At 37.3% G+C, this 14,414-nt stretch overlaps 2 protein-coding genes across 2 annotated transcripts in view; both read right to left on the bottom strand.

The window, feature by feature from the left end:
* Window positions 1–14,414, bottom strand: part of LOC141361723 (protein NLRC3-like) — an 843,841-nt gene that overhangs the window by 325,221 nt on the left and 504,206 nt on the right. The window lies entirely within an intron of this gene.
* Window positions 825–14,414, bottom strand: part of LOC141361548 (uncharacterized) — a 76,920-nt gene continuing 63,330 nt past the window's right edge. The window contains exons 2-5 of the mRNA XM_073863035.1: window positions 9,434–9,610; window positions 5,433–5,606; window positions 1,789–1,912; window positions 825–938 (exon numbers count right to left, since the gene is read on the bottom strand). Of these exons, the coding sequence (XP_073719136.1) occupies window positions 825–938; window positions 1,789–1,912; window positions 5,433–5,606; window positions 9,434–9,610 (589 nt within the window). The remainder of the gene's footprint in view (window positions 939–1,788; window positions 1,913–5,432; window positions 5,607–9,433; window positions 9,611–14,414) is intronic.

Raw genomic sequence — 14,414 nt, 5'->3', positions numbered from 1 at the left:
CCCTGAGGGCCATGCAGTCCGTCACTTTCTCCCCAGTACTCCTCCACTTCACATATGATTGACTTCACATAGAATATAATAATGCTTTCTTAAAAACAAATCATTAATAAAACATTCATTTATTCATAAAAACATAAGCTGTAAGATGAAAGTGATTATTATGTAAAACACATTTCAATATCATGACATCATTTCATTATTCGTAAAATTAGTTATATGAATAAGGCACACATTAACTTCTTTAGATAGATAAACACATGTTAAATCTTTTACTGCAATACTACTTCTAAGCAAACACTTTAATCATTATTAAAAACCATCTGTTAGGAGAGAATACACACACACAAAGAACAAGCGCAGGAGAGATTCTGTTCTTCCAAGTTGAGTTGCCATCCCCCCATTAGGTTATTCTGTATGCAACCTTCATTTCATTGGTTAATACACATTTATCAAAGACAACATCATATCATTATTACATCAATTATTCAATGATTAATACTGATTAAGTAAGAAATATATTGCATATTTTATCCTGTGAATTTTAAAGCATTAGTTAATACATGGTTTGCTTTTCCTTTTTAAGCCTCTCTCTTTATCTTGACCGTTGCCACCTGCAAATTCCTCACTAATCCAACCACGACCTTGTAACTTTTGCAAACACAGAGGCTGCTTCCTCTCAGTAACTTTCCACTCTCTCAGACAAACACAAACAATCTTTTACTTCAGCATACTATAATGATTATTGAAAACACTTCTAAATACAATATTAATAAAACAAATGACATTAAAATCCCACAATTCCCTCTCTTGACCTCTGAAAGAGGTCACACATTTTCTCCTTCATCATTCTCTAGGTTCTGTAGGCCTAATAGGGGCATGCTGTATGGGGGTGGATCCACAAGTGACCAGTATGGCCACAAATACTCCAATTGAGACCACTATAGATGTTCATAAATCAAAGGTGTATGATGTCGTTGAATATTTTTTTTTGTGTGTGTGTAATTTAATTCAATTCCCCCATATCTCTGTACACACGAATCTTGTGATGTAGTTTTGGACCTTTTGTCAATTTTCAGATTACCTCCATTGCTAATGCCAAATATTATGGTGATTATAATTGCAGTTATAACCCCTAGGACCCACAGAACCTTCCAATTTCCATATAGCTTCATCCCTGTGGAAAAAATACACTTATGATTATTGGCTAATACTCAAATAACAATCGTAAGTTCAAAAAGGAAAAAGAAAATTAAAATGTAAAATTAATACTGTAAAATTTTATAAGAAAGTTAGAAATTAAATTCAAAAGGAAACATTGAAATGTAAGATTATATAAGAAACTTAAGAAATTCGAAATTCGAAGGTCAATATGGTATATAGCTACCCAGATTATAATGAATAAACAGTAATTGTGATGTTCAGGTCCCTGAACACTTCTGTCAGGATTTCCAGCACTTTGACTTTGTGGAAATCCACTTTATCCAGGCCACACCCCAGCCGGGGAGTGGATACACTTGTTATGTTTTCTTTCTCACACCACTCTCTCATACATCTGAGGCTGTGGGTAAAATTCTCATATGTTGGTAAATCAGTACAATTTTGTTTTGTTATTAAATGAAAAATCAATCTGCCGTCGTCCTCATGGTTAACTGCACATTCACCTGTGTGTTTGTTCTGTCTTACAACCTTTTGTGGTTCTGTTGCTGGGCTGGAAAAAATGTCACCTTTTTTATGCACAATTTTACAGAGTGTTTGTTGACTTTGTTGTTGGTGTTGTGCGAGTGTTACCCCTGATGTTTCACTTCCTGTTTGTTCTCTCTGTATTCCAGCTGATTTACTTTCACTTTCACTTTCAACACTCTCCCTCTCTTGGACCTGAGTCCTCAGGTCCACACCGATTTCTGTGAGAGACCTGCTGGGAGAATCACATGGAACACAAGAAGAGAGATGGAACCAGGTGTCGCCTTTGACCTGTAGCTCGACACCATGTTAGGTTTTTGCTTTTACTCTCGGTGGCCTGGACCGTCTCGGTTCGGCCCAGCACCGTCTGAACACCTTCACTTTCACTCAATCATCATTTGTAACAGCTTGGTCGTTGTCCCGGTGTCGTTTAGCCTGGCAGGAAAAATGTTTAATCATAGCAGTTAGTTTGTAAAGATAAACAGCATCAGTTAGTGGCAGGATTATATCCTACACCAAGGCGTTCCGTGGGCCTGGAAACTGTCGACCTGTAAGCAATTCAAAGGATGTGAAACCAGAAATCCTGTTAACAGAAGAGCGAATAGACATTAATGCAATTGGTAATGCCTCAAGCCATGTTATTTTTGTCTGTGCACAGATGTTGTCAAGTCAAGTTTTAATGTCAAAGTCAGGTTCATTATGTCAGCTTTGCTCTGTCATTGGGGCGATGAGCAGCCCCGAAACTATATATCAATTCCAGTGCGTGTTTGTCAGTTTGTCAGATCTAACTTTGTCTTGGGAAACCATGGTTGGGGATATAAGTGGTTTATTAGGCAGTTGACAACAGCCACTTCATTAGGTACCTTCACAGCCTGTATTATGTGTCAGGCTTCGCTAGCATTTATTATAGGCCGGCCTTTACTGGTTTCAAACCCACCTATCTGCCATATGGCAGTTCCATATATACTGCACCAATCACATATGCAGAGTCACTATAAATAATCACCCTTTTTAAGCTCTTTCTATCTGAACAACTAGTTTTAGCATTTGACCATGCTGAAATTTTACTTGTATATCTACCTTTTGCACATTTTATGTATGTTCAATAGCTAATTCTAGCTCAAGCAAATCCACAAACTTATATAAGGATTTATTATTTTTTACAAGCTCGTCTGTTGACTGCTGAATATAAAACCCCTTCAATATAGAAGTCCAGTCAGCAAAAAAAAGAAAAAAGAAAGAAAAATAGAGTACCGGCACTTCTTTTGGGCCACTTAAAGCACTGCCTATAAAGGAGTTAAATAAAAAAAATGTCTAATCCAGTAATTAATTTTTTTTATCTGAGCACACAATCAGAAAAACCGTGGTGGTTAATTTTTTAATTTGAAAAACAAAAACGATCGAACGAATGATACACAGACCCATTACCATGTTTTTAGCAATTTTTAATGCCGTCTTTCGTCTTTTAAATAGGAAATAAAGACAATGTTTCTTGACAAAAGATCAGATAGCCTATACTAGGCTAATTCAAAATAAGACGTAAGTGTGCCAACAACAGTTGGCCCGCCATCTACTGGCTAAAAAAATATTGGCCCGCGGCCAAAGTTACTTGCCGATCCCTGCTGTAGTACTTCTTCTATCAATTATATATTAGAACACGTCTGCAAGTCATAACATTTTTACATTGATCATCACATTAATTGTCTATTGTGTGCAAATAGTGCAGTTTGTTATGCACAGATTTTACCTCAAGATTGTACAAATTATAATAATGACCTAATGTACTGTTCACTGAGTATGAATTTACTGTTTTGTTTTTACATTTATTTTGAATTAGGCATATAATGTGTAAGGAATAATTGAAGACGGGCTATTGAATTATAAGAAAATAATGCACACCAAGGTGGTAATGCCGTTACACCGCAGGTGTGCATTATTTTCGAATAATTCAAAGGACCGGAGTCAATTATTCCTCTTATACCACGGTTACCACAAACATTGCTCTAGTGCCTATTTTTAAGACATTTGAAAAGTTAGGTGTGCGGTTTACAGAAAAATAATCAACACCCATAGAACATTTCTCAGCCAATCAGAATGCAGCATTCAACAGACCCGTTGTATAAGTTGTGTTATAATTATTGTTATTATAAAGTTTGTGTTTGTCAACTAGATGGTGCAGTTTGAGTCTGTCGTTCAGAAAGCGTCTGACAGATAATCAACAGCAATAGACCAAAACTGAAATGTCAACTTTATCATTTTATTAAACTTTGTGATTTTATTTACATTTCATTCAGTGTCTGAACTTTTTTGTAATTGATCTCATAATCATCAAAAAGTCCTGCAGTCAGATCCTGAAGAACACGAAAGCAAAGACATCCAATATCTGGATTTAGAGATAAATAAGCTGCGAGTCTTCAATGTTGTGCTGAACTTGAACACATTTCAGTTTAAGATGAAGTTAAAAACCCCAACAGTGTAGAAGAAGAGGAATCTTGTCAGTATTTACTTCAGTTTATGATCCTATGAGATTTCTTGCTCCTCTTACACTGACTGATAAATCGCTCTTATAGGAAATGTGTAGACAGAAGCTGAGTTAGGATGAAGATTTACCTCCAACACTTCAAAGTCAGATTTGGATAAAGTCACAGATCAGATCCTGTACTGAATAATCAACTCATACGGTTAAGAGGAAGTGATGTAACTATTGTGTCTTCTTATTCACCATCAGATCAAACTGAAGACCAGACATCTTTACATCTTTACCATCTACTTGACAGTCTTTGTCCTGAAGTCCTGAATAAAAATGAAAGTGAAAGTCAATCAGATATGAGATCATCATCAGTGTCAGATGAAGAGATAGAAAAACAAACTATTAGTGCTGTCAGTCAGTGATAGAAATGAAATCTTCAACATAATAAACATGTCAACAATCTGTTTATCACATACACATGAGCTACAACATTACAAAAACACATTTCATCTATTTCCTCTGAATATTTGATGTCAATGTAAGAGATGAATGTATTGATATGTATGTAGTATAATATAATGACACACTGACAGTTTTATGAGTTCACACACAAACTGTAAGAAAATGAAGGTGATGCTTTATTTTTAAAGTCCTGGAGGTTGACAGTCGTGTAAATAAAGAGAAACAGCATCAATGTCAAAGCTCGACAGAGAGTTGTGTGAAGTGTCCATCAGATTTTAAGAGTTGACTTTCTCTTCTTTTTTCTAATCTTCATATCTATCATTTATCATCTGTACTTTGTGTTTATCTGTTGTGTATATATTGTGTTTGTGTTGTTATTTCTGTCTGTATTTTGATGATTTGATAAATAATGCTTAAAACATGAAATAAAAACCAAGTTGTTATAAAAAGAGTTTAAGATGAACATTTAGTCAAGTGTGCATAACTATAGAGGTGTCGGCCTATCAAACAAACCCCATTAACAAACATCGTATATAATGTGTAAGAAGAGTAAGATCACAGTATTAAATCCTGGAGTGAACAAACTCAATATCACAGTTAGTGAACAGACTCAGACATTGGATTTAATTCTTATTGTGTTGATCTGACAAAGCATCAAGTGTTGTTCATGTACACTTCATATTTTTTGTTTGTTGGGTTTAAAGGATACACAGCCTATAACAGCAGCAGATCAATTTACATTTATTTCTAATATTTATATTCTAGGATTTAAATGACACTGCATGAGTTTACTTTATACATTTATTTAAGCTCTACTCACAGTACTGTCTGTAGTTTATAATGTGGATCATCTTTTAGTTTAGAGATCAGCTTCACTCCTGAATCTGTGAGTTTATTCCAGCTCAGATTCAGTTCTCTCAGGTGTGATGGGTTTGATCTCAGAGCTGAAGTCAGAGCAACACAACCTTCATCTGTGATATTACACTCACTCAACCTGAAGAGAACAGAGACTTTATGTGAATTATACAAAACTACAAAGTTTGTCCACAAATCTGTAACCTCCATCTCTTCATGTAATGTTCCTCTTTCAATCCCTCAGTAACTGAGACACTGTGTGTTTAAATGTCAAATAAATCCATCACACAGCTGACTATTAGTGTTAGATGTCCTAAACCACATGAACATTTCTTCATAAATCTGCATTGAGTTCATGACTCACACTTGTAATTCTCATCAGGTATTTGATGTAAAAATCTTCCTCTATTACAGGAGGAATATCAGCTGGAGATAACATAACTCTGATCTTACATTTAAAGATGTTACAGTGTTTAAAGATCAATTTCACTCAATCTATAGAAACATTATTAATGTGTGTGTCAGTGTCAATGATGGATGAATGTTTTTAATCATCTTTATAAAAACAACACGACGAGGAGAAAAACTCTTCATACACAATAATATCAGCAAAGATTTCATCAAAGAAACACCAAACTACATTTTCTGACATTTTAACAGAGGAGTTTTGTTGCATGTGGTGAAGGAAATTAAAATGAATCATAACTAATTATAACTAACATGTCTTTTCCTTACAGGTTTGAACATTTGTACTGTATGCTTTTGACAACAAAATGTGTTGAAATAGATGAAGTATGTGTGGTAAAATGATTTCAATTTAAAACCCCATGACTTGTTAAAGCTGAGGTCATCAAGAAAGTTAAATTTTGTTTTGTCTGCATGGTAACAGAGAGGAGTTTCTGAATTGCAGATATGAAGAATAAATTATATTAGAGATAAATGATGTGACTTTGTTCTGTATCTATCTTATATAAACTCTTGTATTCTTTCTGATGAGGAGGATTCGACCGTGATAAAATGATGTTTTATTAACAAAGTTCGGGAGGAACACGTTCAAATAATCAACCTAATCACCTCAACTATGACCAGCTGTTGACAATCAGCAATCAGCTATCCACCTGATCGGCATCAACAGAAACCTATATAGACTGGAAACCAACTCACCCTCATTCCTCGATAGTTTCAGCATCCCTCCACCTCCCCTTCTCTGCATGATTGCATAGTCACCTTACTAACCAGAACAGGGGGGATTGTTCTGGGTTCGGGCCTAAGGCTGAGCCCGGAACCCTCTCCCCGGCAGGAAGCGCTCCGGGCTCAGTCCATTAACGAGCTCGGAGCCCTCTCCTCGGACAGCACGCCAAATACGCATATTAATAACTCTATTCTGAATTATTTGTAAGTGTGAACTCGTGAAATCATATTCAAAGACATTGACTGGAGTCTGTCAGGTTGAACACATGATCTTATTTCCTCAAGTGTTTGTGTTCATTAGGGGTGGGAATCATTTGGACCCTCATGAATCGATTCAGAATCGACATATAAAATTAATATATTAACCAGCATATCAATATGTAACTCTAACTGACATATCATCTAATCATCATCATTATACACAGTGATTTTGGCAGTATTACTGTATTTATCTAATGCAGCATACCCAGCGCCTCCGTCTGAATAACAAATGATGTGCATATTTTTACAGAAGTATATTCATGTTCTTATCTATATCTAAATATTTAGCAGCAGGTTTTTGGAAACGCTATTAGCACATCAGATGAGTTTGTAAATGAAAGGCGCTGTTTCTTCCTGCCGCTCACTGAACAGAGAAAAGGCAGATGAAGATCATCCCAACATGTATTTTGTTTTCTTGTAGTTTAGGATTAGTCAAATAGGATTAGATGTATTTGTTTTTTCTTTCTCTTCTGCTCGTGTAAGCTCCGCTGTGGGTGCTCGTGCGGTGCGTGCTCTCAAGCTGTCCGTGTGCAGCACCCCTCCCGCAGTTGAGTTTGGTTCTGATAACGTCACATTATTATTTTGTAAAATAACTTTTAAGAATAAATTCTTGACATTTGTGAATTGATTCAGAATCGTCCACATCATGATGCATCAAAGAATAATTTTTTTTCATAGTTTTTCATTTTTTTTTTGGACAAGATGTTGTGTGACTCTTGAGTGTTTGTCTTCTGTGGACACCCGGTGAGGATAAATGTCTTGTGTGTGTTGTCTACACGGTTATGTAACTTCAGTCAGTCAGGTGTGTAGGGGAAATCTAACAACACAACATCATAATTATTCATGAGACTGCTGATGTATCTGCTTACTGATCAGGGCCCAGTTTCTAAAAACGTTCTTATTGCTAAGTAGTTCTTAACCTATTTCTTAACCTCTCTCTTAACTCTATGGCACGATTCCCAAAACGTTCGTACGCTAAGTATATCTTCTGTAAGTCACACTTTCGTAAGGTTGGTCTGGACCATTCGTAAGCTCTCTCTTAGCGTTGTTTGAGAGCAAAACGCTATCGCCACCACTGTGCAGCAGTCTTTATAAATCAGCGCAGCGCAGTACAAGTCAAACTATGGTATGCTGACAATGATTTTATGTTATGGACATTTTAAGACTTATAATAAAATATGTTTGCAATGGATACAGGACTATTTATGCAGTTGACTTTATTTGGTATCAGAACTAATGAATCAAAGTTCCTCATTGAAGTCTGTTCCCTCTATGTTTATAGCGTTTTCATCACGTTACATTTATTATTTATTTAGAAAGATTAAAGATTTCAACTGGTTATACTAAAAAGCAATAATATCATGTATTCTATTATACAATTTATTTAATATTTCATATTTGACAGTTTTATGCCTTTTAACATATAGCTCTTTTTTCCCTACTGTTTGTTTTAAAACTGTTATGTTTCCATACATAATAAATATATATTATACATATAATATGATTCATACTGTAAAAATAATTGACTTATAATCAAAAACAGTCAAGATACATTACATAAATGCACACATATACATCTCAGTAGCCATTAAAACTTTCAATGTATATAAAGAATAAACGTATAATGTGATAAAAACACTACACTAAAGGGAAACATAGGGAACAGACTTCCACACAACACCGGTAACTCCGAAACAATTTTTTTTATTCAGCAACCCTTAAACCTTTTGACATTTTGCTTGACATTGCTAAATTAAAAAAAAAAAATTGTCTCCCAAGACAACTCATTATGGAGCTGCTGGATCTTCTCAGATCATATTCTCTATCTAACTAGGTTGCTTTTTATTGCAAACATTAATGGTAAGCAATAACGCATTAAACAGAAGTAATCGCAGCTGCTTGCCAATCAATTCTGATTGTTAAGTACCTTACCATTAGTATAAAAGTGTATATCATCATTTTTAAAAGTCGTTAAACCCATGTCAAGAAGCGGCACAAGTGGCACAACGGGATAATGAGGGTGGATGATTAGAGAGGGATACACGCTTCGTCTATATTACTGACAATTTGATAACTTAATTATTAGTCTATATTTTACGGATAACTTAAACCATGTTAAAATAAATGTTACTGGAATAGTTTGAGTAATGTTCCATTTGTATATAACGTGTTGTCTTTCTTAACGTCGTAATGCACCTTTGCGTGAAGTGGAAAATCGATCCCTGAGCGATCGATCGCAAATAATTCAGCACCTTCACTTGAGACAGCGACATTGTTACGCCTAACTTAGAGGCAGCGTGTTAAGAAGCTTCCTAAGAGACACTTCGGGGAACACACTTAGAAACACAAACAACTTTGGTAAGATATATCTTTTTGAGTCTTCTTAGTGCGCTAAGAGTGAACGTTATCGGGGAACCGGGCCCAGATACTTTACATTTTAGTGTGTTTTTTTTCATACAGTTTATGTTTAACTAAACCTCAGTACATGTGTGACTATCAGAGAGATTATCTTACCACAGTATCTCCAGTTTACAGTCAGGATTCTTCAGTACATCAGAGATCAGCTTCACTCCTGAATCTCTTAGATTATAATTCTTAGACAGATCCAGATGTGTCAGGTGTGATGGGTTTGATCTCAGAGCTGAAGTCAGAGCAACACAACCTTCATCTGTGATATCACACTTCATCAACCTGTAGAAAACAGAGACACACAGTTTGTTCACACACAGATTAAATCTACAGTGAGTTGAATTTGTTTCTCTTCCTGTCATCATTTAGTGTTTATGAACATTTTCATTTTAGTTTCATTTATGTGTGTTTGTGTTTTACTGAAACACATCAGTGAGATTTACAAGAAAATGAACTTCATCAGCTTATGTTTATATTAACTGTGTGATTAATTTTTATACAGTAATGAAATCAGATTTCTCTCATCAGACATCACTAAATTTTCTCTTATGTTTTTATTTCTGAATGATTTTTGTTTTTTACTTTTGTTCATAATTCAATTTTAATGTTTAATGTTTGTGACTTTCAGTAAGAGTTAAAGTGTTGTGATGAATGTTGAATAAAATCAGCTTCAGTTATCAAATACATTACTGAGATTAAATTAAAATACACCATTCAACATTTAAAGTGAACCAAAACTTTTTATAAATGTTGTATTTGAATTTTGAACAATACTTGTCTGAGGACATCTTAGGGTGTTTTCAGACCTGAGTTTATGTTTCAGAATCTGGTGCTTTTTCTCCTTGGTTCAGTTTGTTTAGTCATATGTGAACACGGCAGAGACGGACTGCTTTAGTCTATGCTCACAGCAGACACAACTACCAGATTAAGATCAACAAAACACTCCCAAGAGGTTCACAACAAGATTACAATTTTCCCGGGATATGTTGTGCTGTTGGCGGCAGGGGTGCACTAGCAATTTTGGGCCCTATGAAAGAATATGAGGTCGGGCCCCCACCATACCCATTTCGCACCAAACACACAATCCAACCTACTGTAGCTATTCAAAATCTTTGTCTGCAATTTAATAATACAGAACAATTTCTTTTGCTATTGTTTTGACCACAATTAACAGCATTTATAGATACTTACAATGTCTGCAGCTAAGATAATTTATTGTGCAATGTAAATGTAATTGAAAAATACATTACAGTAATCAAATAATCAGAGAAAATGCAACATTATTAAACATAGATTTAAGATAATTGTGACCATGCCTGTGAAAACCCAGCTGAAGTATTTATTTGTGATTTACTGTTTTCCACATAAAATCATCCTACATAATGTAAAGAACATTTTGTGAAAATATGAACTTGATATATTTAATGTTGACTGAGTAATGTCATGTCAGATTGAAATCATAGTGAAATTAATGCTTGAAATTAAACTGTGATGCTTTTATCTCACAATAAGATTTGAGGCTTTAGTCTGATTTTCAGAGACCGTCTCAATGACATACTGTATACTTGAGCTGTTACACACATCAATGACATTGTACATTTAAAAATGGCGAACAACAACAATGCATCTTTTCTATACAGTTACCTTATGCCTCAAATAAGACTGGGTCAAAAATGCTTGACCAAAGCTTGTATTATAATTATTAGCATTATTTATGAGGCGAAGAACAGGTTTCACACACCAGCAGCTACACTAAAGCAAAAATAACGACAGATCATTAACGTGAACTCGAGAAAACAGCTATACTCTTAACGTAAATGATTCTTAAGACTGTTTATTAATCAACGGGGCTCTAAAATGAAATGAAGGACAACTGTAGATAAACGTCTCCATCTCTCTAACAAACTACAACAACTATAACAGATTACGACAGATTGATTTCCTAAACCTGTTGCAAGGTGAGAAGCTTTAATATACATAACTGGACTAGTTAAGTCTTAGTTGCATTTCAGTTTTATCACAATCAACTTGATTCACCACTGCATAAAAATCCTTTCTTGGCATATTGCGTTACAAAACATTGAAGTGTGTAACCGATAGCATGTCTAGTTTATGTTAATTAGCTTATACGGGCTACGTTAATTAAAACAGCTTATAAGGGCTGACTTCTCGTTAGAATCATAACATAAAACAGGGAACGTAAATCACTTTGTGTTTTTTTAAACTGGGGTGAACAGTGCGAAGACTTTATAGTGGAAAGAAAACTGCATTGTATTGCTCCAGCGTCACATTGTGTAAACTCCATTTATAGTAAGGAAGTGCATTTATAGGAAGGAAGATATCATAGAAATTAGCATTAAATACACACACCTTGTTCTCTTCTAAAGATCACGCGCACTGTGAGACCATGGATTAAAGAAGGTGCTAAAAAACAGAGTAAAGACGGGGCAGAGCTAAGAGGGCTCAGCTTAAGGGGATTGTGTGTGCGGCACAGTCCTTGGCTGAGGCCCCAAAAATTTCATGGGCCCTTAGAATCATCCCAGGGGCACCAAAGTCTTAGGGGCACCAACTGAAACCAGCAATAAAAAAATATTTTATAAAATTACAAAAGTACTTGCTCTTTAAGATGTAAGTTGCTCATCTACTAAGTAAGCGTGACGTGCACAACAGCTTTTTGGAAAATGATCGGCAGCAGCTAAGTGGCATAACCAAAAAAAGTACATTAAGCCACTTTACACAAAATCCCACAAATATGCAGTTTTTTTTCGCACTGGTGCCGAGCAGTCTGTTAGCAGCACTAACAATGATGCAAATTTATGCTCTGTTGAGTAATCAATTACTGACGGAGACACCACCCATCTGTAAGGTTTTGTCTTGTATTTTCTTGTATTTTGTGTATTTTTGTTATTTGTTCTGGTATTTTGATTCTCTGCTCTGTTTGGACTTTTATTTTGAAACTCATCATGCCATGTCACGCTCCACACCTGCCCCATGACCCAGGCCCACATCTGCCCCATGATCCGGGACCATGCTGGCCCCACGACCCTGGACCATCCTGGCCTCATGACCCAGGACCTCTTATGAACTGCCCTGCCTTGCCAAGAGGTCCTGGCCCGCCCGCCCACCCTCTATTTGGACTTTGTTTTTTTGAATGTTGGGCTCCGGGAGTCGCCCTTTAGAGGGGGGATTCTGTAAGGTTTTGTCTTGTATTTTCTTGTATTTTGTGTATTTTTGTTATTTGTTCTGGTATTTTGATTCTCTGCTCTGTTTGGACTTTTATTTTGAAACTCATCATGCCATGTCACGCTTCACACTTCCTGTTTGTTTCTGTATATAAGTCACTTCCAGTTCACCTGTTAGCTGCTGTATATTACATTCGTATGCCCAGCCTGTTACCTGTTTGTTCTGTTACCTGACCTGTTCTTTGTTATTCCTGAATCCTGTATTTGTATCTGCCTGTTATCTGACCCACGCCTGTTTATTGGATTATTTGCCTGTCTGCCGCCTGCCTTGATCTATCGCCTGTTTATCTGGATTTATTATTGTGACTCTGCCTGCCTTGACCTCTCGCTTGTTTTTGGATTACGTTTACTGGATTTACCCTGTTTGGATTTGGTTGCTGGCCCTTTATGGGATTTTACTAATAAACACTTTTTGCACATGGATTCACTTCTCACTCGCATCATTTAGAGCATACGTTACAGAATATACAGCCATAACCCGGAATCCAGCAAAGGTCAGTAATCTCCCACCAGCACCATGAAACCTGTTTATGCACTACTTGCACTCCGTCAGAACCACCGGCCCATTGAGGATTTTGTAAGTGACTTTTTGGATTTAAGTAATCAAGTGCATTATGATGAGGACACTTTAAAACCATTTTTTTATAATGCTCTTGATGAGTGGTTGCGTTTGTGTATGCCACACAATATGTCTGCCTGGTCCCTTGAGAGTTATATTGACTTTGCTTTGTTGTTGTGTGGTTCTCCGTTCACTGTGGGTGTGGTGGATAATGAACCAGGGAATATTCACCACACACCTAGCCATGTTCTGCCCGTTCTGCCTAAACCTGTTTATGTTCTGCCTGATTCCAAAATGGCCGCCACCATGCCTGTTCCTAAAATGGCCGCCATCCTGCCTGTCTCTGCACTTGCACCTGTTTGTGAGAAAGCTACCATCATTCCGGCACCTGAGCTTCAGAGAGCTATCATCACCACCACACCTGCACTCATGAGGGCTATTATTCACCCAGCACCTGACATCAAGATGGCCGCCCTGCCTGAATCGACTACTGCTGAGGTATGTCTCATTAACTCAGTACTACCTGAATTTGCCATAGCCCTGTGGTGCGTCTGGTCTGCCTTCTGCTCTGTTGTTCCCGAGGTTCCTCAAGACCCTGAATCTGATCTGCCCGTCTCATCTGATCTGCCCGTCTCATCTGATCTGCCCGTCTCATCTGATCTGCCCGACTCATCTGATCTGCCCGACTCATCTGATCTGCCCGACTCATCTGATCTGCCCGACTCATCTGATCTGCCTGACTCATCTGATCTGCCCGACTCATCTGATCTGCCCGACTCATCTGATCTGCCCGACTCATCTGATCTGCTTGACTCATCTGATCTGCCTGACTCATCTGATTCGTCTGTCCTGGCCGACTCACCTGATTCGTCTGTCCTGGCCGACTCACCTGATTCGTCTGTCCTGGCCGACTCACCTGATTCGTCTGTCCTGGCCGACTCACCTGATTCGTCTGTCCTGCCCGACTCACTTGTCCCGTCTGATTCATCTGATTCATCTCACTCACCTGATTCATCTGATTCGTCTGGCTCACTTGGCTTGTCTGATTCACCTGGCTCTAAGAACTCCTCTGGTTCACCATCTAAGACATCGCCACCTGGGACAGTGGGAGCTTTCCCAAGTTTTTTTTGGGGGGGGGTAGTACCCGGACACAGGAAGGAGGCAGAGGACACCAAGGCGGAGGCCGAAGTATGCTCGGACCCTTCCTTTCCTTGTGTTCATGGTCTATTCCTGCCCTATGATATAGCCCCATGTCTGCTCCATGACCCAGGTCCCAGCCTGCCCC

This window comes from Misgurnus anguillicaudatus, chromosome 24 (assembly GCF_027580225.2).
Source record: "Misgurnus anguillicaudatus chromosome 24, ASM2758022v2, whole genome shotgun sequence".
In the NCBI taxonomy this organism is placed as follows: domain Eukaryota; kingdom Metazoa; phylum Chordata; class Actinopteri; order Cypriniformes; family Cobitidae; genus Misgurnus; species Misgurnus anguillicaudatus.
Note: the sequence above shows the minus strand (reverse complement) of the source record. Positions and strands in the feature narration are given on the sequence as shown.